At 38.5% G+C, this 26,320-nt stretch overlaps 1 protein-coding gene across 5 annotated transcripts in view; it reads right to left on the bottom strand.

Moving 5' to 3' along the window:
- Positions 1–26,320, bottom strand: part of LOC136864380 (ATP synthase mitochondrial F1 complex assembly factor 1) — a 198,789-nt gene that overhangs the window by 46,570 nt on the left and 125,899 nt on the right. For all 5 annotated transcript variants that reach the window (XM_067141309.2, XM_067141305.2, XM_067141306.2 and 2 more), the window contains exon 3: positions 23,931–24,081. In XM_067141309.2, the coding sequence (XP_066997410.2) occupies positions 23,931–24,081 (151 nt within the window). The remainder of the gene's footprint in view (positions 1–23,930; positions 24,082–26,320) is intronic.

Raw genomic sequence — 26,320 nt, 5'->3', positions numbered from 1 at the left:
TAAAATGTCAACCATATCTATTACCTACAAATAATCAATTTAATAAAATCAGCATCTCTTAAAAATTACTGAAATCCTCCAACCCAGAGTTTACATCTGTTAAATGATGCAGCTACTCCCATATACAACTATCTGTAAGGATAGATTTTAAGACAGGCTTTTTTGTCTTATATAGTTTCTTGTGGAGTGAGAAGCTACCACTCTAGGGAGTGTTCGAGGACAGATGGTTATATACGGAAGTAGCAGCATCAATTAGCACATGTAAACTCTGGGTTGGAAGATTTCAGTCAGTTTTAAGAGACACTGATTAATTGATTATTTGTAAGTAATAGACAAGGCTGACATTTTAATAAGATGGTAAATAGAATAGTGTAGTTTTGAGTTTGTTCACGACACACATTATATATCAATTAAGAACTGTTGCTGAGATGCATGGAAGTAGGAGGAAGGGAAAAGGTAGGAAAGGGAAACGTAGAGTAGAGGATAGGACAAGACAGGTGGAACAGGGTCATGTGAAGGAGAAAAGGGAGGAGGAAGTAGCTTCTGCAGCTATCAGCAAAGATAGGGCTGACCAGGAGGGGAGGGGATCAAATGAGGTGGGTAGGGTTGAGGCTCTGGTCATGGGGGATTCCATAGTTAGACACGTGGGGAAAGTGTGTGGAGGAAAGGGAACCAGGGTAGAATGTTATCCAGGAATTAGGTTGAGGCAGATGTTGAGGAAAGTAGAAGAGAGGGAGGAGGGGAAGGAGAAGGTGGTAGTGATTCACGTTGGTACCAACAACGTAAGGCAAGCTGATATAAGTACCAACATAGCTGGAGATGTGTGGGATCTGGTAAATGCAGCACGGGTGAAGTTTAAGAAAGCGGAGATTGTTATTAGTGGAATACTGTGTAGGAGGGATACTGACTGGAGGGTGATTGGGGATTTAAATGAGACTATGGAGTGGGTATGTGGGAAACTGGGAGTGAAATTTCTAGATCCTAATGGGTGGGTAGGAGATAGAAATCTGCGCTCGGATGGCCTTCATTTAAACCGCAGTGGTACGTATAAGTTAGGAAATTTGTTTGGAAGGGTAATAGGGAGGTACATTCAGGGAAACGGGATGGCCTAGGGAGCGGTGATAAGGGAACAGGGAACTGGAAATCAAGTAGGGATGACATAAAATTGTTAGTGTTGAACTGTAGAAGTATTGTAAGGAAAGGAATAGAACTAAGTAATTTAATAGATATATATTTACCAGATATTGTAATAGGAGTTGAATCATGGCTGAGAAATGATATAATGGATGCAGAAATTTTCTCACACCACTGGAGTGTGTATCGTAGAGATAGGATAGGAAAGGTGGGAGGGGGAGTTTTCATTCTGGTGAAAGAAGAATTTGTAAGCTACGAAAAAGTTAAAGATGAGACACATGAAATTCTAGGTGTAAGGCTCATTTCTAAAGATAATAGGCAACTTGATATATTTGGAGTTTACAGATCGGGAAAGGGTAGCACTGATGCGGATTCGGAATTATTTGATAGGATAGTCAGCTATGTGGGAAACGACATGGAAAGAAATGTGATTGTAGCGGGAGATCTGAATTTGCCAGATGTAAATTGGGAAGGAAATGCGAACGACAGGAAGCATGACCAACAAATGGCAAATAAGTTAATATGGGAAGGACAGCTGATTCAGAAAGTGATGGAACCAACCAGAGGGAAAAATATCCTGGATGTGGTGCTGATAAAACCAGATGAGCTCTATAGGGAAACTGAAGTAATAGATGGTATTGGTGATCATGAAGCTGTTTTTGTGGTAGTTAAAAATAAATGCGATAGAAAGGAAGGTCTTAAAAGTAGGACTGTTAGGCAGTACCATATGGCTGATAAAGCAGGTATGAGGCAGTTTCTAAAAAGTAACTATGATCGGTGGAAAACGGTAAATAAAAATGTAAACAGACTCTGGGATGGGTTTAAAGAAATTGTTGAGGAATGCGAAAACAGGTTTGTACCTTTAAGGGTGGTAAGGAATGGTAAAGACCCACCTTATTATAATAGAGAAATAAAGAGACTAAGAAGGAGGTGCAGACTGGAAAGAAATAGAGTTAGAAATGGCTGTGGAAGTAAGGAGAAATTGAAGGAACTTACTAGAAAATTGAATCTAGCAAAGAAGGCAGCTAAGGATAACATGATGGCAAGCATAATTGGCAGTCATACGAATTTTAGTGAAAAATGGAAGGGTATGTATAGGTATTTTAAGGCAGAAACAGGTTCCAAGAAGGACATTCCAGGAATAATTAATGAACAAGGGGAGTGTGTATGTGAGGATCTTCAAAAGGAAGAAGTATTCAGTCAGCAGTATGTAAAGATTGTTGGTTACAAGGATAATGTCGAGATAGAGGAAGAGACTAAGGCCAAAGAAGTAATAAAATTTACATATGATAACAATGACATTTACAATAAGATACAAAAGTTGAAAACTAGAAAAGCGGCTGGAATTGATCAGATTTCTGGGGATATACTAAAGACAATGGGTTGGAATATAGTACCATATCTGAAGTACTTATTTGATTATTGTTTGGTCGAAGGAGCTATACCAGATGAATGGAGAGTTGCTATAGTAGCCCCTGTGTATAAAGGAAAGGGTGATAGACATAAAGCTGAAAATTACAGGCCAGTAAGTTTGACATGCATTGTATGTAAGCTTTGGGAAGGCATTCTTTCTGATTATATTAGACATGTTTGTGAAATTAATAACTGGTTCGATAGAAGGCAGTTCGGTTTTAGGAAAGGTCATTCCACTGAAGCTCAACTTGTAGGATTCCAGCAAGATATAGCAGGTATCTTGGATTCTGGAGGTCAAATGGACTGTATCGCGATTGACATGTCTAAAGCATTTGATAGGGTGGATCATGGGAGACTACTGGCAAAAATGAGTGCAATTGGACTAGACAAAAGAGTGACTGAATGGGTTGCTATATTTCTAGAAAATAGATCTCAGAGAGTTAGAGTAGGTGAAGTTTTGTCTGACCCTGTAATAGTTGAGAGGGGAGTTCCTCAGGGCAGTGTTATCGGACCTTTATGTTTTCTTATATATATAAATGATATGAGTAAAGGAGTGGAATCGGAGGTAAGGCTTTTTGCGGATGATGTTATTCTCTATAGAGTGATAAATAAGTTACAAGATTGTGAGCAACTGCAATGTGACCTCGAAAATGTTGTGAGATGGACAGCAGGCAATGGTATGTTGATAAACGGGGCTAAAAGTCAGGTTGTGAGTTTCACAAATAGGAAAAGTCCTCTCAGTTTTAATTTCTGCATTGATGGGGTGAAAGTTCCTTTTGGGGATCATTGAAAGTATCTAGGTGTTAATATAAGGAAAGATCTTCACTGGGGTAATCACATAAATGGGATTGTAAATAAAGGGTACCGATCTCTGCACATGGTTATGAGGGTGTTTAGGGGTTGTAGTAAGGATGTAAAGGAGAGTGCATATAAGTCTCTGGTAAGACCCCAACTAGAGTATGGTTCCAGTGTATGGGACCCTCACCAGGATTACCTGATTCAAGAACTGGAAAAAATCCAAAGAAAAGCAGCTCGATTTGTTCTGGGTGATTTCCGACAAAAGAGTAGCGTTACAAAAATGTTGCAATATTTGGGTTGGGAAGAATTGAGAGAAAGAAGAAGAGTTGCTCGACTAAGTGGTATGTTCCGAGCTGTCAGCGGAGAGATGGCGTGGAATGACATTAGTAGACGAATAGGTTTGAATGGCGTTTATAAAAGTAGGAAAGATCACAATATGAAGATAAAGTTGGAATTCAAGAGGACAAACTGGGGCAAATATTCATTTATAGGAAGGGGAGTTAGGGATTGGAATAACTTACCAAGGGAGATGTTCAATAAATTTCCAATATCTTTGAAATCATTTAGGAAAATGCTAGGAAAGCAACAGATAGGGAATCTGCCACCTGGGCGACTGCCCTAAATGCAGATCAGTATTGATTGATTGATTGCTAAGAGATGTTTAGAATTAAATATGTTGTACAGGTTATAAGAGGACTTGTTAAGAATGTGATCGGTGTTTATTAATCAACCAGGTCGAAGAGATATTTGGTAGTATGAGTAAACCGCTGAGGAAGAGGACAATAAGGTACTCGAAACATGTACGGTGTATTATGTGGTAATAAATAATTAACTTTAAGTATTGACAAGGCTGATTTCAAATAAAACAGAAAGTTTATTGGAGTAGAGATTATAGTCAATATGGATCAACACAAAATCAAACCACAATGGTTAGGTAATTAAACAACAGTTCAAGTAGCGATCATGACAGTGACAGTAGTGAAGTTCATACTGATAATATTCCAACCAGTGCAACCTTTTTGTCAACTTAGAAAATGGATCCAACATTCCATCATGGTGTAAAGGGAGAGTTTTTAAGAGAAAACAAAATCAAGTTAAATATTTGAATAATTTTTTTGATTGCATGTTATAAATCTCTTCCGTATTGATGGTTATCACTTTACAAAGTCTTATATTATCCTCCTTTTGCTGTTTTTGCATGGAAAAGGAGGATAATATAAGGCTTTTATTATTTGTAAAGTATTTTTTATGACAAGGTGGATTTTGGCTATCAGTGAATATGACTTCACTATTCGACACATTAAGGGTAAAGAAAATGTCTTGGCTGATTTCCTCAGTAGGAATCTATCAGGCGATATGGAGTCCAGGTATGAAGAGATAAGAGAAGGCATACTGGTATGTGTGGGTAGTGTAACTGACAACATGATAGAACTAGATCGATTACATCATCTCATGCTGGAACAAGAGAGGGAGGATGAGATGTATGGTATCCCAACCTTGCGAAAAGATAAGGAGGCAAATTTTGTAGTAAAGGAAGGTAAACATGAGTACAAAATAAGTAGTGGTTTCCTGTCAAGGAAGTGTTATTCTGGTCAATTTAAAGTTTGTGTACCAAAGTCATTACAGGAAGATATGGTTTGGTATTATCACAAACAATTCTGTCATTTTGGGACAAACAAGGTTCTTTATGCAATTCAAGGAAATTTTGAATGGAGGAATATGGGAAGGAGTATTAGGAAATGACTTGTGACTTGTGATTTATGTCAACGCAGTAATCATCCTAACACAATGTTTAGAGTGGCCAAGGCAGGTGGTAATTGCAGACAAGCCAGGTCACCATATATGCATAGATACCAGAGTGGCCGATGAATAAACTGCGGGGCTAATGTTCGAATTTCAGAGGATCACGAGATGTGGATAGGATTACATAACACATTATGAAATTGTAGTTGATATAAACGAACTATATTGAGAAAACACACATAGTACAGTATAAACACTCTATACGAGGCAGTTATGAGACAAGTACAGCATCCAAGGTGGACGAGTTTCAATTATACACAAGGTGAAGGCGTGCAAATGGTTTGATATAGAACATGCTCCGTGGGCAAACCGTTGTCAATAACAATGACAGTTCAGCGTGCTCTGACACAGTGGAGAAACTTGAGCTGACAACTCATGAATAATAACATTGCCAACTTATGGGACATAACCAATGAACGTTCTTCTTCTTCTTCATGTGCCATGTCCTCGCAGAACGTTGGCGATCGGTAGCATGATCTGTTGTTTGTTCATAGCTGTTCTGAACAGAGTAAGCTTTGTCACCCCAAACCACTGACTCAAGTTGCCGAGCCATGACGTCCTCCTTCTCCCCGGACCACGTTTTCCATTAATTTTCCCTTGGAGTATTACTTGCAGAAGGTGGTATTTAGAGTTCCGCATCATATGACCAAAGTATTCTAGCTTTCTTCTCTTGATGGTAGTGAGAATTTCTGGTTCTTTGTTCATACGGTGCAAAACGTCTATATTGGTCATTTTAGCTGTCCAAGGAGTCTTCAGCATCCTTCGGTATGCAATGAACGTTGGCACAAGAAATAAGTGCTACACAATGGCCATTAATAGAGTATCACCCATCATCTTTCAAAATACAGTTAAATGACAGACAAAACAATGATCTGAACCTAAATCCTCTGGTTAATTGAAGAGCAAGATGCAAATTTTACTAGAACAATTAATGCCTAAATGCTATACTTCTTCACTCCTCTAGGGAAAAGTCATCTCAGAAGAGAAGAGAAGAGATGAATACCAGATTTAATAAAACCCAATATGCTGGGCAAATCAGCTGCCTCTATTTCTTTGGATTTATACAACCCGCAGTTTAAAATCTAATGTAAAAACACCAACCCTGTTGTCTGATAATAAATTCTTGCATAGGTATAACGCTTGAAATATGTGTATTTATTGCTGACAAACTACTTTAAGGAGCCAATAATGAATGATCACATAAGAACCATGCTATGCCTATAAAACGACCACTCCATGTTTATGAGAAACTCGGTTGACACTGAAATGTTACAGTATTAGGACAACTGAAACCGAATTATCCGTGACCGTGGTGGTTAACAGCCAGCGCTATGTTTTATGTTCGGAGGTTCAAAATTGGTGCTGGCAGAATATTTTTATGTATTTGTTTTAATCCTACATAAGCCGCAATAATGAAGACCAACAATAATTATGATCACATTTGATGTACTCTACCATGTCTGCATGTTATGTATAACTTAAAAGGGCTATTTACAGTGGAAGCAGCTCTTACAGCATCAAAATCCTTGACTCAGAGTGAACTGATTAATGAAGCAAATGTTCAAAATGGCTGGTTTGTAGGCTGTTCTCAATTGCATTATGGGCAGCTTCTTTGTTATCACCGATGTTATTGGAGTATCCCAAACAGGTGTTTCCATTCCAATGGACATTGTTTCATCCAGGTGTCTTGCAACCCTTTAAAAATCTTTGTCCAACAATAGTCTACTCATTGTCCAGAAAATTGTTCTTGGTAAATGCGTCATACTTCTTATGCATTATGTCTTGCTTCTCTATAGAATAATATATCCACAAACTCATCACTCAAATACATAGTGGTTGTCCATACAAAAACTAAGACTTGAAGGTGCAGACAGGTATGCCTTGATACAAACACCAGTGTGTTGAAAAATGATGTCTCTCTTAAGCCCAGATAGTTGAAACCATTCCCAATGTACTACTTGGTTAGAAAAATGTCAACATTGCGCCTGTCCATAATCGGTGTTTGTGTGGCGATATCTATCACATCTACTTCATATGCTATTGAACCATATCATAATATGCTTCAATTTATTTATAATAACACTGTGGCATAATTTTATTTAGCGCATCATACAGTCTCGGAGAGTGAACGAAGGAACCCTGGGTGGCCATGCCATATGCCGTGTAAACCCCGTATTGCTCCGGAAGGAACGAATACCTCGAGTTGGAATTGAGCCACAAGTTGTGATTTCAATCATGTAAACCCCTACTATATTGCAAAGCCCAAGCGCAGTAACCTAGAGTGGGTGAGATTTAAACGAGGGGATGTACAGAACTATAGTCACAGGTTGACAAACCTCTCTTTCCCAGGACTGGAATCATCTGAATTTAAATCATTAAATCTGCCACTATGTTAAATTCCACAGATCTGACACCACACATAATTAAGATCAGAATTACTGAGTGCCAGGTATCAATAATATTATTTACTTGTGCTGAATTGAGAGAGGTGTGTATTTACAGCAATGGCCATTGACATCTGGAGGGCTGTTACAAAATAATTATTAAATTAATGTAGTAATGGTCTACCTTTCAATACTATATGCAATATTCTAAATTATATTAATTATATTAATTAGGGACTAGTTTCGGCAGGGGCTGGCCATTTGCAGCCTTAATGTAAAACATCTAATAACTAAAAAAATGTACATGCACACAACTGACATAAAACAAATGAAACAAATATATACAAATTGACATTAAAAACTGGGATGAAATTATGAGTAAATTGAAAATAACTAGATTCTAACATCTTGAGTATGCTCATCATCGAGACTCTTTCATGTATTAATTTATATACACAGAACTATTAGTTCTAATACTGCTAATCATCAATAATTCAATTGTGAACGGGAACTGGTAAAGGTTGATCCCATAGTTCATCACCAAATCTATTTGTGTGGTGTGGTGTGGTGTTAGTCATATGCAAGTCATTGGACACCGCTGTAAGTAACCACTAGCTGACGGAGAACTGTTAGATGTTGTTTCATTATCAATCAAATTAGTGCCGTACAGACGAGACACATCTCATCGCGGAGACTATAGTTAATAATAGCCTAACACTAAAGTTGTATTACAAGTTATGAATCTCATTATAAAACCGTATTGGATTTCAGAAAAAGAAGTTATTATATTAATAAAACCATCTTTCCAATACACAATAGTCCTTTGTATTTAGGATAAAACCATTAATAGAAATTACAAGTAGGACATGTTTCGCTCAATCTTAGTGAGCATCATCAGCTAAAGATAACTTAATCCATGGTGGGTCACGGCCCTGATCCCGGTATATATAATGAAAAAACGTCTAATATTACATTGACAAAATACGAATTTTAACAATTTAAAAATAATCAATAAGATTATGTCTATTAAAACAAATATTGATCTTTAACATTGCTTAAAATGTAAGTGGAATGAATGACTTGAAAATGTTACTATAATATGTAGTGATCAATTGTTCGTATAAAACAATGACCATAATAATCTTCGCTCAATGGCATTAGACTGTTTGTGATTAAAAACTGTTATTCACAAGAGGGTGAGCTCTTGTAATGAACTATGATGTTGTTTCATAAAATAAACATGTTGAGGAATGCTAAAATCACATATATTGGTTGAAAAACGAACAGCACTGATGGATAAAACGTTGTCTGGATCGGCGTAAATAACCTTATGGGACATCCACGCGTTGTGTTTCAAACATTATTTATGTAGTAGTATGTTAATATTGGGCTTCAAATGGAGAACTACTGATATCGTAGGTGAAAAAACATAAATCGGGTGTATCTTCCTCGCCTCTACAGTCGCATTTGTACAACACATGTAACAACAAGTCAGTGACCATCAAACCTCCGTAACAACAAAGGGACTAATCTCCCCTCAATTAACACATAGGTAAGCGCCTTCAATTATTTCCTTACAGTAGTACAGCCTTTAAATTCCAGCAATTGACACACATACTGTTTTTCCTTTCTCTTCTTTTTTACAGGATGCAGGTGACATATCGTGCTCTGGTCAGTTTATTTATTCTGTTATGCCATTCTGGCTTTTCATTGAGGTTATATGTTATGATTTCTCCCAGATATTTAAATTTATTTATCTACAATTTTGATTTCTTTTTTTCCTATGGCAATTTTGTTTTTGAGTCAGTAAACATGATTACTGTCTTTTCAAAAGATATTCCAAGACCAATTTTCTGTGCTATTTCCTGTAGTGATAAAACTTGTCTGGTTTCCTGAATATTGTTGGACAGGAGAGCAAGGTCATCAGCAAAACCTAGGCAATTTAAACTTATGTTGTCTTTGGGTCTTCTAATTCGGATGTTCTTTGGGTTACTCTTGTACCATTCCCTCATTATATATTCCAAGGCACAGTTGAACAGCAGTGGTGACAAGCAATCTCCTTGTCTTAAGCCTGTTTTTATGATGAATGGCTCAGAGATTTCCCCTCTGAACTTGACTTTTGATTTAATGTTGGTTAAGGCGAGTTCAATCAAAATGATTAATTTTGGATGGAGCACGAAATTTCTTAATATTTTCAACATTGAAGGTCTATGGATACAGTCGTAAGCTTTTTTTAAAGTCCATGAAGGTTATTGCAAGAGGTTTGTTTTGCTTCTTGTAATATGCTATGCCTAATTTTAAAATGATGATTTATTCTGCACAGCTTCTCCAAAGTCTGAAGCCTCCTTGGTATTCACCTAATTCTTCCTCTAGTTGCTCTCTGATCCTCCTGTATAGGATTCTGGAGAAAATCTTGTATGTGCAGTCTAAGAGAGAGATACCTCTGTAATTATCTGGATTGCTTTTATCTCCTTTTTTGTGGAGTGGGTGGATTATGGCTGTGGTCCAATGTTCGGGAAACTTTTCTGTTATCCAGATTATTGTTAGGGCCATGTCTAAGGATGTTCGAATTGTATCACTGGCATATTTCCTCATTTCTGCGAAAACTTGGTCTTCTCCGCATGCCTTATAATTTTTCAACTCTGAGTGCTGTTTCCACCTCTTGGATTGTTGGGGGATTTATGAGTTCAGGCAGGGTTTTGATGGGCGTGTCTGTATTAATTGCTAAAAGTTCCTGGGGTTCTTCACAATTCGAAAGTTTAATGAATGCTTTTGCCATGATTTCGGCATTTTCCTTGTCATTATGTGTCGTTTTACCATCCTCACTTTTCAGCATTAATGTGGGAGGGGCAAATTTTTGTACTTGTCTTCGAAACATTTTCTAAAAGTCTCTGAAATTGGTTTTGTGGTAGATCTTTCTGTGATTGTCTCCTGATTTGCCTGATAATTTGTGTGAACTTTTTCCTGATATTTCCTTCTGTTTTGTGTTTGAAATTTTAACTATGCCTGATGTCTTTCTTCATGAATTTTGTCACATTCTGAGGTCCACCAGGCATGTCTTTTACGTGTGTTCAGTGGGGCTAAATTTTCAGCTTGTTGCCTGAGAATGGAACCAGTTCTTCTAAGTTATCCGTCAGTTTTATGTTCTGTGTGACTTCTCTATGTTTATCATTCCTAATTAACTGATGTGGATCAAAGTTCCTCTTTCGTTTATTGCATTCTGGTTTCTTTCTTAGTGGTGTGAACTTAATTTTGATTTTGACTATATAATGATCTGAACCTATATCTACTCCTCTTAATACTTTAACATTGTAGATTTCTCTGTGAAAGGTTTTGCCCATAAATACGTGATCTACCTGCCATTCCCCTTTCCTCCAATCAGGATGTTTCCAAGTTTTAAGTTTGTTGGGCCTCCTTCTGAAGTAGGTGGACTTTGAGATTAGTTTGTGTTCTCTGCAGAGTTCAACAAGTCTTTGACCATTCTTATTTGTATGTTTATGTGGAGCCCATTTCCCAATATCTCGGTATTTCTTTTCTCTTCCGAGTTGGGCATTGAAGTCCCCCTAACAGGATCTTAACGTTGTTAGTATTTATTTGGTTTACAGTTTGGTCAAGGAGATTCCAAAACTTTTCCACTTCTTTCCTAGTCTTTGTTAGAAAATTATTTTCATTAGTAGGGACATGGGCATTTATGATGGTATAAATTTTGCTGGATGCTTTTAAACTCAAAGTTGCAATTGTAGGTGAGATGGCTTGAATACCGATTATCGAATCTATTATTTTCACATTGACTATAAACCTAGTTCCAAATTCGGGCCATTGTTTCATAACCCTTAATCCAGGTTTCCCATTGTAAATTCTGTAGCCTTGAGATTCGAATGGTTCTTCTGCAGTATTTCTCATCTCCTGGAGTCCTGCTACTAAAATTTTCTGTTTAATTCGTCCATCAAGTTCTTTAGTTTTCCTGCTTTAAGTAGAGAATTAATATTATAAGTTGCAATGTAGTTGATCTGGTCTTATTTGATCCTGTTCTTATGCGCTGGCATAGGAATGGGTGATTGCCAATGCTCCGACTCGTTGATGTCTTCAAGGTGGCTACCCACCGAATACGATGTAGCCTTCTCCTGCTTTCTTGGACAGGACGGTGGAATTTTTTTTCCTAAAAGACCTTTCCATGGTTGACTTTCGAAGGTAGTTAACCTTTGGTGGAGCAAGCTCTGATTTACAACTACGGTTGTTAACCACAGAGGGACAACCCCAGATGTTCAGGGTTCTGGGTTGGCATTTCCTCCTAACCCAATGAGGTATGGTTTTCCCGCCAATACTCGGGTCAATATTTGTTTTAATAGACATAATATAATCTTAATTATTATTTTTAAATTGTTAAAATTCATAGTTTATCAATGTAATATTAGACGTTGTTTCGTTATATATACCGGGATGTGGGCCCTGACCCACCATGGATTAAGTTATCTTCAGCTGATGATGCTCACTAAGATCGAGTGAAACATGTCCTACTTGTAATTTCTATTAATAGTTTTATCCTAAATACAAAGGACTATTGTGTACTGTAAAGGTGGTTTTATTAATAACTTCTTATACTAAAGTTGTAGTCGTGTGTACAATCACGCTAAGCAGTGAAGTAGATGTTCAGACGTAACTCCACAATTCAAGACAGGATCAAGCAGGCGACAACCATTAGTCGAGCAGGGGACCTCCATCCCGGAGACGTGTGCCGTCATCATGGGCTAGGCACGCATGACATAACGGTCATGTGATTCGTCGCTGATGGAGAGATGGCTGCTAAGCTAAGTCCTGCTGTTCTATAAGCATGTGAAGTAATATTTGATGCACTAATTTAGGCCACTCGTAAACAAGTAAATTAATGGTTACATATAAGCAAGTGCAGCATTGCTTTGCTCATTTTAAGTAAACATAAATACGTTCAGGGCTGTATGCATGTTAAGGCCCCGAACTAAGTGTTGTATATAAATTAAATGGGAACAAGGGCAGAGTAGGTTAGGAATAGGTGTGTGCATTAGTTATTAGTATTTTATTCCTGTATGAATTTTTTTAGATAGAGTAGTTGGGCTGATTCTTCATAATACCTAATGGGCTGTACGCCTTCAGCGTCACGATATTAAATGGATTAGAGACAGCATAATGTTAGGATGTTTCTATGCATGACGCATGAATTTTTCAGCTGTGAGGAGATGTAAAGGGAGAGCTTTCAACGTTGAAAATAGAATACGGTCTTCAAATGTGGTGGCAGGCAAACTCATAAGTGTAGCGGTAATCGAACCAAGGATTCTTTATATGTGAGGCTAGAATTGCCGTGAGATGTTTACAGGGCTGAGTTGATAAGAGAAAGGCAAGCCTTGGTGCTTTATTGGGAGCCCCGATTTACATGTACTGATAAGCCAGTCTGTATGCAAGATAATGTGTAGGTTGTGAGCTACATTTGTCAGTGAGAATTCTGTGGCATTATGCAGTACCAACAAGGTCAGCCACGCCTTGATGAGATAATTGAGGTAGGGAGAAACCCCCGAATCAGCTATAGGCTGGGGGCCGAGTATGGTGAAAGTCTTTACAATAGATACCATTATTTCTGTGAAATGTCAACTACAACCCCCAATTATTTAAATGTCTGTTGCTAACCAGCCAATCTCCCCTGTTGTGACGAGTCATGCTGAAATGTTGTGTCTATGTGAGATATGCAATCTTCGGAGCCTGGATGTGTGGGGATCGAACCCCGGCGCCTCTATCAACTTCAGTGCATATTCTGTGCGTATTTTATTTTGCAGGTGTGATATATATATTTATCTTGTGTTGTTTATTGATGTGTCCAATGTAATTTTTTTTGGTGTTGTGATGTTTTCCTTTGTTGATTAACGGGGAGACTTGGCCCGATGGCTAAATTTTAGGGAGGAAAGTTCTGTCCTTATCTTTTGCTCAAGGGTACGGACCTATATGATGCGTTTTATATATTTGTGTGCGAGAAATCAGAATGTACGTATGTAAATTAGGCCAATTACTAGTGTATCGGATATTACCATCGCATCTCATGAACGGTTTTAGATCGAGCCTTCGGGCAAAGAACTAGGGACTTAACGAGGCGGTCAACATAATGAAATAATGTAACCCATTTATATTCCATGTAACATGATATCCTATTTTCTCAGGTTTGTTACCCGTTTCTAATTAGTAAATGTTTCTTAAAAATGTCACTTCATGTATATGTGTGTATCCCTTTTTTTTTTGACCAATATAATGGTCGGTTCTTAGTTTTGCTTTGTTTGTTAAATTGTTAAATTGTGAGATTCAAACCCACTATCTCCCGGATGCAAGCTCACAGCCGCGCGCCCCTAACCGCACGGCCAACTAGCCCGGTGAACCTGCTAAATTAACAGGTGATCTACAGTACATATCTGAGTGGAGGTTGAAGGATCATTTCTCTTGTTGAGTACTGGAGTTGCTCCCTTAGCAGCTCGTAGTTCCTGTTTGGTAAACGTACACTGGTGACATGCTTTATCTTTTGATATCATGTGCATCCTCTGCACTAACAGAGCATTTAAACAGTTCGGGGTTCATATTAGCACGGAACTCAATCTTGTCCTTCCTCATCACGCGCATCTGAAAAATCGTGGATACACACACTACAAAACACGTGTGAATGAGATTTTGAGGAATGCAGTAAACAGGGCCATTCTTTCGAGTTTTCCTCCCTAAATTGTTGAACTATTTTTGGACTATTTTTGGCTTATTACTAGCGTCACTACTCACGGTAACGTCGTCATATGTATTTTCCTGCACAAGAAATTGCCTTATTATTTCAAACCTTCTGCATTTCGTAACATACGATTAGCATATATGTATCCTAGAAGAGCAATATATGTGAATTTGGCAACCAAAATGGCAATAAATACTACTTCAACCGTCACGCACACAGTATTCATAACGAAACTGAGTTTGTTACCACTTTGCCGCCAAAACAAAGACAAAAGAACTCGCATACTTACATGGAAGTCTAATCATGTGACGAATAAAGACAACAACTCCGCAAGATATACCATTTCACAGGTGCCTAATTTTTAGGTACAGGAAGCGCACACTGCGTTCGGCGCGTGAAAACTCGAAATGATTACTGAGAAATCCGAAAATCATATTCTGAGATTTCAAGCTGTAATGGCATTCCTTGTGTATCCTTTTGATCACTTCATACACTTAAAAATCAACAAAAAATCGTAATTTGTGGTGTGCGATTCGTAAAGACGTAATTATGGTGGGCAATTCGTAATTTTTTTTTTTGTTAGGGGCTTTACGTCGCACCAACACAGATAGGTCTTATGGCGACGATGGGATAGGAAAGGCCTAGGAGTTGGAAGGAAGCGGCCGTGGCCTTAATTAAGGTACAGCCCCAGCATTTGCCTGGTGTGAAAATGGGAAACCACGGAAAACCATCTTCAGGGCTGCCGATAGTGGGATTCGAACCTACTATCTCCCGGATGCAAGCTTACAGCCGCGCACCTCTACACGCACGGCCAACTCGCCCGGTCAATTCGTAATTAGCCATAAGACCTATCTGTGTCGGTGCGACGTAAAACAACTAGAAAAAAAAAAATTCGTAATTATTACGATTGAATCGTAATAGCTAAATTAATAAATTTCATTGTTTGTCCGTATTGAACCAAGATTACAACTTTTATTATAATTTGGATCCACCTTATTCAATACATAAAAACTGTTGTTTATATAAAATTACAACATATATTTCAATCAGAACTAGTTTTGACACCCTTTTTGTGTCATCATCAGCTGATATAGGTTCTTGGAAAAACTGGCAATCACATAAGTTTATCTACGTCAAATTGAACACAATTTAAAACCATATTAACAACCTAAAGCTGTGTTACCATTATACTGTCTCAAAGTCCGTATTTTCTACAAGTCCGAGACTTGCGAGTCTTAAAACTTAAATTGGTGAAAACATATGTAAACCAGTTTGCTCTATTAAAGCGACTCTGAAGATTTTATTGAAGTATTTTAATACGATTCTACGTCACGTTTTAAGAAGTGGGTTAAATTAAGCTAATGTTTCTTCAAGACTTTTTTAAGTTGTTGTCTTTTAAATCCACATTATTTTATTAGTGAGCAAACCGGTTTACATATGTTTTTACCAATTTAAGGTTTAAGACTCACAAGTCTCGGACTTGTAGAAAAAACGGACTTTGAGACAGTATAATGGTAACACAGTTTTAGGTTGTTAATATGGTTTTAAATTGTGTTCAATTTGACGTAGATAAACTTATGTGATTGCCAATTTTTCCAATAACCTATATCAGCTGATGATGATGCAAAAAGGGCGTCGAAACTAGTTCTGATTGAAATATATGTTGTAATTTCATCTAAACAACAATTTTTATGTATTGAATAAGGTGGATCCAAATTATAATAAAAGTTGAATCGTAATAGTTGGCACCTCTATGACTATATTACACAGCCATTTGTAAAACACCGAGCAAGCTGGATGTGCAGTTAAGGTCACGTAGTCGTGAGCTCAGTAGATGGTGCGTTCGAATCCCACCGTCGGCATCCCTGAATATGGTTTCATATGATTCCCCATTTTCACACCAGGATGTACCATAAATAAGGCCATGGCCACTGCACTCTTAAACCCAGCTCTTTGCCATCTTTACATTGCAGAAAACCTTCAATGTGTTAGTGTGACCTTATACCGCTAGCATATATAAAACACAATGTGTAGTTTCTTATTATACCTAATATGTACATATTATGTACATATGTAAATTAGGCCAATTACTAGTGTATCGGATAGTGGGCCAGTAGATAAATAAACACACTACTGGTAGCATTTACTCTGAGATTTATTGACTTACACTAATAACTTATATGACTACACAGAGATATAATCCCGGTCGTTCGTGATTTCTCACTGCTCAGTCACACTAGTTACTCACTCTGAAAGTTATGAGCTAAGACGACAGTCATTTCTACAACTATCACATGAGCCCTAGGGCAGTACACTCACTGTACTTACTGTACTACTACAGTCTCAACAATCTGTACGTGGTACAGCATTCATACACTAACAGCAGTCTTCACTCACTATCCCATGTCACACAGCTACACAGTTGTCCCTCGTTCCTCAGCTGCAAATTGCTGCCAGTCAACACGCAGCATTCCGTCAGCAACATAGCACGCTGATCCAGTATTTACAGCAGTGTCTCACTGAGTCACTAACAGGACTGAGTTCAAAATGAACCACTGGGACTAGTTTGACATGCCTTTTATAGGGAGGACAGTTACTATATTGATACAGCGTGGCCAGGTCCGAGTGGCTGCCATGTTCCTTCTAATACCAACATAAATGGTCCTTTATTGGACATTATAAATTTTCCAGCTAACTCATTCCTGGTTGCCAGCGTTTCGCCCCGTGTGCTATGTTGGGCCCATCAGTTGGTACATAAAACACCCACCAAGATCCTGACTAGTGCATACTGTGGAGGCCACTGCGTAGGCCACTTGGAGCCACCGGCAGTGCCAATGCACCATGACAGACTACTATTGTACTAGTGATGAATGAGAAGTAGTGAAGATTCCTTACCTAATGTAGTGCGTTTTTTAACATGTATAGTCTGTTGTTATCTTACACATTCCATTATTTTCCACTACAAATCAGACAGTTTCAGTGCATGATTCCATGCATGTAATAGTAATTTTTTTTTTCTGTTACGGTCACAGAGAGGTCTTATAGCGACGATGGGATAGGAAAGGCCAGGAGTAGAAACGAAGCGGCTATAGTCTTAAATTAAGGTACAGCCTCAACCTATTTGCCTGGTGTGAAAATGGGAAACAACATAAAACTATCTTTACAGCTGCCGACAAATGTTTTTTTTAATGTAACAATAAATCCCATATTTTGTGTGGGTTTGGTTTTACGTTAGAGAGTGCTGCGTGTGCGTATAACATCAAAGAAGTGTACTGGCGAAGAATAAGAAGTAGTGAAGTTTCCTTACCTAACGTAGTGCATTTTTTAACATGTATAGTCTGTTGTTACCTTACACATTCCATAATTTTCCACTACACATCAGAGAGTTTCAATGTTTGGTTCTACGCATGATATAGTAATTTTTTTATTCTGTTACGGTGACTGTATATGAGTCATGAATCATGTAGTCTGTCACATGGAGACGTAAAGCCTTAAGCTGTCTGTGTAGTTAGACCCTTTTATTCTAACATTAAACAGTGAGATCAGGGTTTGAATCCTTGTCTGTAATAGAGAATTTTTTATCTAACAGAGTGACTATATGTTGATTTTTTAATTCAGGCATTGAACAGAGAGATCAGGGTTCAAATCCATAATAGAAATAGAGATTTTTTAAAAATTCTGTCATAGTGACAATGTTTTGTCACGACCACAACATAGAGTTTCAGTGTTCGATTCATTCATGTGTAGTTTTTTTTTCTGTCACAGTGATATGTGTTTGTGTCATGAATCATGTGTAGACAGCACACAAAATAAGGAGTGAGGTAGTTTCAGAGATTCTTTTTATTCTAGTATTAATCAGAGAGAGATCAGGGTTCGAATCCATGTTTGAAATAGTCAATTTTTTCTGACATGGTGACTATGTGTTGCATGTGTTGGAGATTTTTTTATTCTGGCATTGAACAGGGAGATCAGCGTTCGAATCCATGTCTGTAATAATTTCTTTATTCTGTCATGGTGACTACGTGTTTGCATTATGAAGTTGATGTTATACATAGATAAATGCATGTGTGATTATGCAATAACAGAAGTTTGTCCGTTGTCATGTGCTGACAGCTCGCGAAATAAGGAGAGAGAGAGTTTCCCCGTTGAGTTTTAGGGGTTCGATTCCATGCAATCATTGTCTGCCTGCGTGTCAATTTATATTGTTTTGCTTTATGAACAAGATACCACGCCCTCTTCCTAACATATATTTATAATCAAGGTAAGTTTTTTTCTGTTCAGAACATGAGAGAATGGTTTTTTTTTTTGCTAGTTGTTTTACATCGCACCAACACAGATAGGTCTTACGGTGACGATGGGACAGGAAAGGGCTAGGAGTGGGAAGGAAGCGGCCGTGGCCTTAATTAAGGTACAGCCCCAGCATTTGCCTGGTGTGAAAATGGGAAAACACGGAAAACCGTTTTCAGGGCTGCCGACAGTGGAGTTCGAACCTACTATCTCCCGAATACTGGATACTGGCCGCACTTAAGCGACTGCAGCTATCGAGCTCGGTCTGAGAGAATTTATGCTGACTATGCATGTTCTACACACAAAATTGTTGCTCTTGGTAGAGGGCACAGCACAATGCATTTTCCGGTCCTCTGTAACAGGATTGATTGTCGACATGTTTAGTTTTGTTCAGGTTCAATAAGGAGGGGAGGTTAAGCATTGGATAGAGATGCAAAGCCTTGCGCAAGATGGTGACTGGAAGGGGGGCATCTCACAAGATTGCATCGGGAAGGGCATCTCGCTGTAAGGTCAGACCTCTCCAAGATGGCATCGGGAAGAGGGATCTAGCAAGATGGTGTCACGAAGGGGCATCTGTCCACCCTGTGAGGTTAGGCTCCTCCAAGAAGGTCTCGGGGAAGGGGTATCCGGCAAGATGGTGTCCAGAAGGGCATCTAGCCTTAAAACTAGGACCCTGTGAGGTTAGGCTCCTCCAAGATGGTGTCGGGAAGGGGCATCTGACAAGATGGTATTGGGAAGGGCATTCAAAATTCTGCGTCACACACCTGTTGGCTAAGTCCTGTCAAGATGTTAGCAGTGAGGTTAGGGTTCTCTTTTTGAAAATTCCACGCCTCATACCTGTCAAAAGCACGTGGGTAAGTCCCATCAAGATGACAGAAGTCAGTTTAGGATTGTTCTCTTTTTCAAAATTCTGCACCACACACTTGTCAAAAAAGCACGTGGCAAAGTCCTATCAAGACGACAGCAGTGAGGTTAGGGATCGTTCACTTTTTCAAAATTCCACCTGTCAAAAGCACAAGGCTAAGTCGACAGCTGTGAGGTTAGGGTTCCCCACTTATTCAAATTCCATGCCTCACATCTGTCAAAAGCATGTGGTTAGGACCTGTCAAGATGACAGCAGTGAGGTTAGCCACGTTCTCTTATTCAAATTCTGCACCAAACAAGTGCACGTGGTTAGGACATCAATATGACGGCAGTGAGGTTAGCCACATTCTATTTTTCAAATTCTGCGCCAAACAAGTGCAGGTGGTCAAAAAGTCAGGTTAGGACCTGTCAAGATGGCAGCTGTGAGGTTAGCCACATTCTATTATTCAAATTCCGTGCCCAAAACACGAGCACGTGCTCAAAAAGGGAGGTTAGGACCCGTCAAGATGACAGCTGTCAAAATATGAGCACATGGTCTTGTTTGTAAACAATAGCACGTGGCCATGAAGTCATGGGGTCGATGACCTTGCCAGGGGTCGATGACCTCGTGGGAAAATGATGACGCAGCATCCATTGTTTTAGAACATATATTGCACATACTACTGATAAATAATATTAATAAGGCTGTGGATTACAAAATGAAATATGACGCCCATTCCTTTGAATGCAGGTTTATTGAATACGAAAAGGAACAAATTTAATACAATGAATCTGTCTGAACAATTCAAGTGACCAGCGTGAACTGAACTGAACAAATGATGGCTGGTCATAACCGAAGTTAAAACACCAAATAATAGTAGGTGGCAGCACTAGAGGGTGGCTCTATTTAAATCATATTTAACACACCCTCTCAAAGTGATGATTGCCCATATATTTCACTTCTTGCAACTGAGGCTGCTCAAACATTTCTAATGCTTGACTATGGGCAATCCTTTTGTAAGCACATCTGCTAGCATCTCTTCTGTCGCAACTTCAAGTTGATTTCCTCTTCAGACAGAGCTTCTCTCACAAAATGACACACATGAATATGCTTTGTGCGCAAGTGGGACACAGGACTCTTGGCCCTTTTCTGTGCTCATTGATTGTCAATGTGCCGATTGACGCTGGCAGCAGACTTTAACTAATCTCCTCAGACAGCCGTCACAGGTGTACTGCCTCCTTAGAGACATCGCTGAGAGCTATATATTCCGACTCTGTAGACAAAAGTACAATTGCATTCTGTTTCTTGATTCCCAGGAAAGGGGACCTTCACTCCTTGTGTAACCAGTGTAGGATATTCTGCCGTCGATGCAGGCAGCCCAGTCAGTGTCAACATAACCAGCTAGACTGCATCCTCTCGCTATGAAGGTGATGCCCATGTCCAATGTTCCCTTGAGGAAATGTAGCATACGTTTCACAACTTGATAATGACTGGCACTAAAACAGTAACTGATTTGATTAGAACACTGATTGCATGAGATATGTCAAAATGCGTCCCAAAAGACAGGTACATGAGTTCACCAACAAGCTTGCGGCATGGCGGTTTCTTTCCAATCTTGATGGTCCAAGTGTCTGTCTGCAACACCTTCGTCCCTGGACCAAGTGGCATGGGAACTGGGCAGCATGATGACATTCTGAAGAGATCAAGTATATCCAAGATGTATCCTCATTGACTCATGTTGATCGTTGAATCAGTGCGAGTGAATTCAATTCTCGAACAGTATGATATGTTACCCAAATCATAAGTCTCAAAAGACTTTTTCAGGAACCCGTAGATGTCAGATTCTTCTGAGGTCCCGACATAGAACAATAATATCATCGACATAGACTATAATTATCAGCAGGTCATCCCCTCCAGTCATTACGTAGACACTCGCGTCCCTGAAAATCTGCTTTGCTCCAAACTTTCGTTCTTGATCCAAATGTTGGGACCAACAGTGTCCAGCCTGTTTCAATCTGTATAGCACTTTCTTCATGCAACATATTCCGTTTCCTTTCTGTAGCTCAGTTAACATACTCTTGGTCTTGTGAATTATATCTTCAGAGCTGTATGTCCTTTCAATGATGAGCTTCAAAACTCTTTCAATGTATTCTGGAACTTCCATCCATATCTCTTCAACAATGCCATTAAGGAAAGGAATGAAGACGTCAAACTGTAACACAAGAATCCCACGTTGTACTGCGTGAGCCATACTAAGGTGATCAGAACTGAGACGCGTCATCAGAGCACAGGTCTCGCCATAATATATACCAGGATGTTGAGAAAAATCCCTTCGCAATAACCCTAGCATTCTGTTTAGTTATAGAACCACCAGAGCCATGTTTGTGTCCCAATACTATCCGACTCTGGGTAGTTGGGCAATTCCTCAGACTTTCCACCAAGTCCCAGGTATCGTTCTTCAGTATTGAGGAAAATTCGTCAGCTGTCGCCTGCATCTACTTTTCTTCTTCGGGACCAAAAATTGCGGACTTAATGAAAACTTCTGCTATACATATAACATCTGGATTATCTCGGACTTCCTCTTCAGTAACCTGGTGCTTCCTTGATCTGCCTGGTTTCTGATAAGAACCTTAGGTCTACCCGGCGTATGCTTCATCGACGTTGTAACTTCAACTAGAACTGGATCCACATCCAAGTAATACGGTTCATCCTACGATTCTATCAAATTTGGTTGTACATCAGCTTGCCGAACTTGAATGTTGATAGAGTCATCCCTGTTCGCTATGATGTCAAATGTTTCCATTGAAGACACAATGTTCCTCTCCTCTCTCGTCAATGCTCAGATCGTCACCAGTCTCGACGAAATCTGTCATCTGTTCTGTTTGGAAATCCTCATAACCACCACCATCCACTTTTGGAAGCTGTTTCAGGAAGTGGACGTCATGCGAAATCTCCACCCAATATTCCTCAGGGATCCAAATTATGAAGGCATTAGAATCTGCAGAAAAACCCGGGAACATGCTCTTTCGCGCATGTAGCCCAAACTTGCTTGTACTCTTGGTTCGATTTAAAAAGTAGTCCAACCAACCAAATACCTGAAAGTTTCCCACATTTGATTTTTCTCCCATCCAAGTTTCATCCAACGGGACATTTCCATCTAATGCAGCAGTTGGGCAACATTCCCAGATGTGATTCGCAGTTTAAACTGCTTCTGCCCAGAACGAAGGTGGAAGGCCAGACTGGATCAGTAGATACCGAGTCATTTCAACTAAAGTGCGGTTCTTCCGCTCGGCTACCCCATTCTGCTCAGGATTGAAAACTGTCTTTAGGCATGACAAAACTTCTTATCTTCCTCGACTGAACTTCTAATTAAAAGTCTGCGATAGCTGGGCCCATAACCTATGGCTATGGATTACAAGATGAAATACAACGCCCATTACTTCAGAGTGCAGGTTTACTGAATATGAAAAGGAACAAGTTTAATACAATGAAACCGTCTGAACAAGTCAAGTGACCAGCACGAACTAAACTGAACAAAAGATGCCAGCTCATAATCAAAGAAACTAGGTGGCGGCTCAATTTTAAACATATTTAACAAATACGAAGATGATTTAACAGACTTAACAGACTACATACTTATGCTCGTCAAGACAACATAGGTGAAAAACTTCAGGAATGAGTGCTGTTCATGTTTTCTTCTGTGTGGCTTTCTGCTAATGTTTTAATGGTACTATTTAAAATCAGGAGGAGAAGAATTTCAATATGACTTTATTTTTATAAATTAACTTTTCAGGATGGTTACCTAGTTGAACTTCATCTTTAAACAACAATCGCCGCCACCTTCACCAATACAATACAGGTCTTAAAGAAACTTTAAGAGCTAATACAATAAAAGGTACATGTTCAGCTTTAATTTGGCCCTACCCAGCCTTAGAAACAAATTACAGTGATAAAACCAATTCTTTTGACATTAATATTGAAACCATTCAATTGTATGATTCTTGTGATATACAGACAATATGTAAGAATTTAAATATAAGTTTTTTAAATTGCAAGGAAGAAGTAATGAAATAATGCATACAAGACAAGGAAGTAATAATAAGAGGATTTGAAATGAAGAAATGGCAAGGGATAGAAAAGGAAGAGAAAGTATCTTGGAGTAGACAGATATGGCAATAAGAATGATGAAGGGGATGTGCTACTTGTTTTCATCGTACAAACTGGCTGTTTATAGGAAACAGATCAGGAAGGAAAAAAAAGAATATTACCAGGTATGGATGGGGAGATAAAAATAATACAATATTGAATATTGTTGGACTAACCATTATGTAAATTTGTAGCACATGGTAGATTAGGCCTATGAGTTCAGAGTTTATCTAGGAACAGTTTCCATGCCACACAACTATAGAGCATAAACACACTAAGAATGGAAGAATACAATGTTCTGATTTAGAATATAGGCAGGACATATGTGGATCAGACTTCTCTCTGGCATTTGTTCAATAAATATATTATCCTCACCCAAAGTAAAACTTACCTTTAAATTGGTTTCTCGGAGGCTCCTACCGTGAGGGTTTTCTTTAGGATTTAGAAGAGAAGAAAATTGTTGAGTTCCTAATCTGCATTTATCCTCCGATTTAATGGTTTTACTTCCTTCAAGTCGAGACTTAAATTCCTCAGGATTCTCTCTAAAATGGTAAGTTCCAGAAAAGTTTATTCACAGTGTAATGTTAAAATGCACAAATTTTAAGCGAAGTTTTAAATATGTTTCATAGCTTTCTGTTAAATTTCCTTTGTATGATTTGATATTTGATAGATATATGCGATATGCAAGTCTACAAACAACATTTGCTACTACATTTTTAAAATATATTGAACGCACTATTTCATCTCACACCAGCAACAATCTTTCACTCTAAGGGAACCTGGGACACATTTTCTTATTGTCCTCAATTTTTGAGCTATCACAATGAAATTGTTACGGAATATGTAGGACTATTATGGAAAGAATATATCTTAATTTCAGCCTAATATCCTTATTAGTTTATGAGATATGATGTTCTTTGTGTTTATGGCACTTGCAAAACAGGCAACTTTCAAAAAGTTCCCTGTGGTATGGATTTCTACCTGAGAGTTTGAAAACTTGTGAAATGATTCTTCCTTATAACATAAAGTGACTCTAGGATGGAATTTTTGATTCACCCTATATTGCTCAATTAACTCCTGTTTCAATTTTTAAATTTTATTTCATGTAATTTTCCACTAATTTTCTGTTCATTTTGCCTCATAAAATGAGTATATTGAAGAAGAATGCAAAATCCGTCCTACAACTTCTTTGTTAGGTGACATAGAAGCTACATACCAACTTTGGTAAATATAGGTTTAAATTTGACCCACATGGAACACTGCAGGTTACAAAAAATGGTGTTTTGAGTTGAATGAATTTTAGTTCTAAAACCATAAAAAAAATTCATAATGGCCTTTCAAAATCTCTTAAAATTCACAAGCACTATAACTCCTACCCTCCTGTTTCTTCTTGGCTTCCTCCCTGTGTTCCTTGAGGATTTTCAGTTTTTTCCTGGCTGTTTTCTTTTGTTGTGTGACTGACTGCTGACTGTCAAATTTTCTTCTTTCATCTCTTTGTGTGGCAAGTTTGGTGGACACTGGTGAAAGATTTAATTTCTTGTGTTGCACTACATCACATGTTGTATTCTGCAACTGCATTAGAAACAGCTAATCCAAGTCTTTTTGAGGACACAAAGGTCCCTTTTGAGAACTTTTTCCATATACATGCATGAAGACTTTCATCGGCATTTTGAGTAGCCCCTCTACAACATCTAGACAGAAGTTCTGTTGATGCCAACCTTTGGTATACAGGCACAATTTTCAGCAGCATTGCAGTTGTGAACTGAACTGACAATTTTTGAGAGTTTTGAGGGGTTTGCCCAGTTGCGATACTCTTCTTGTAGAAGCACCCTGATTCAGGTCCTTGGGGGCATTTCTTATGCTTAGGATATTCATCTGTGGAGGAGTAAAGGTATAGTGTGCCATATATTGCTGATTTCATATCATCTACTGAGGGAATATTTGCACATATTGCCTGCCTATAATTTGTGAGCTTCACAATAGTTGCTTCTTTCTAACTTCCAAGCCCCCTTCCACCAAGTGTAGTTCCTTTTCCTTTCCACTCTTTCACCAAATTCCTCAAACTAGTCTCCATCCTTTCTGCAACATGGTTAATGCACTCTTCTTTCTTCAATTGTACATCTTGTCCATATACTGGTTCATTTGAAAGGTGGAGAAATGTTTTGGCATCCCCATCAGAAAGCACAGTTGTGTAGTGCATGCCACATTCTTTCATTGATCTTTTCCATAAAATATCAGCTGCAAATACTTTCATTGCTACAGATGATCCCTCATAATTCCTGGAACATTCCCCACATGCTTTATGACCTTCCAGCCATATATTATATTCTGGAGTATCATCACTCAGTTCATGAGCAGTTACAACACACATGTGACAATATTTAGATAACACATGGTAATCTTTAACTAATTCACTCGAAATGTCAATCACTATGCCAATGCCATAGAGAGATGTATGGCCACGCTTGTGCCATGTTCCATCAAATGATACAGCAATGTCAAGCACTTGTTTACCTACATTGGATGGATCTACTTCCTCATGATTTGATATAATATTCACTAACAATTTCCCACAATCTTGCTTGCAATTCACGAAACTGACCAAAACAAACCCAATAGTAAACAAGGAAGTGCATAAGCTGATGTCATGCTGTCCACTAACTTATTAAATATATGCATTTGATTACAACTCTCAAACACATTAAAATACTACTTCTAAAAACACATAGAATTTTTTCAAGTCAAACATGTCACTAGAATGGATGGATTTATAAACATGTT

Source organism: Anabrus simplex, chromosome 2 (genome assembly GCF_040414725.1).
Source record: "Anabrus simplex isolate iqAnaSimp1 chromosome 2, ASM4041472v1, whole genome shotgun sequence".
NCBI classification, from domain to species: domain Eukaryota; kingdom Metazoa; phylum Arthropoda; class Insecta; order Orthoptera; family Tettigoniidae; genus Anabrus; species Anabrus simplex.
Note: the sequence above shows the minus strand (reverse complement) of the source record. Positions and strands in the feature narration are given on the sequence as shown.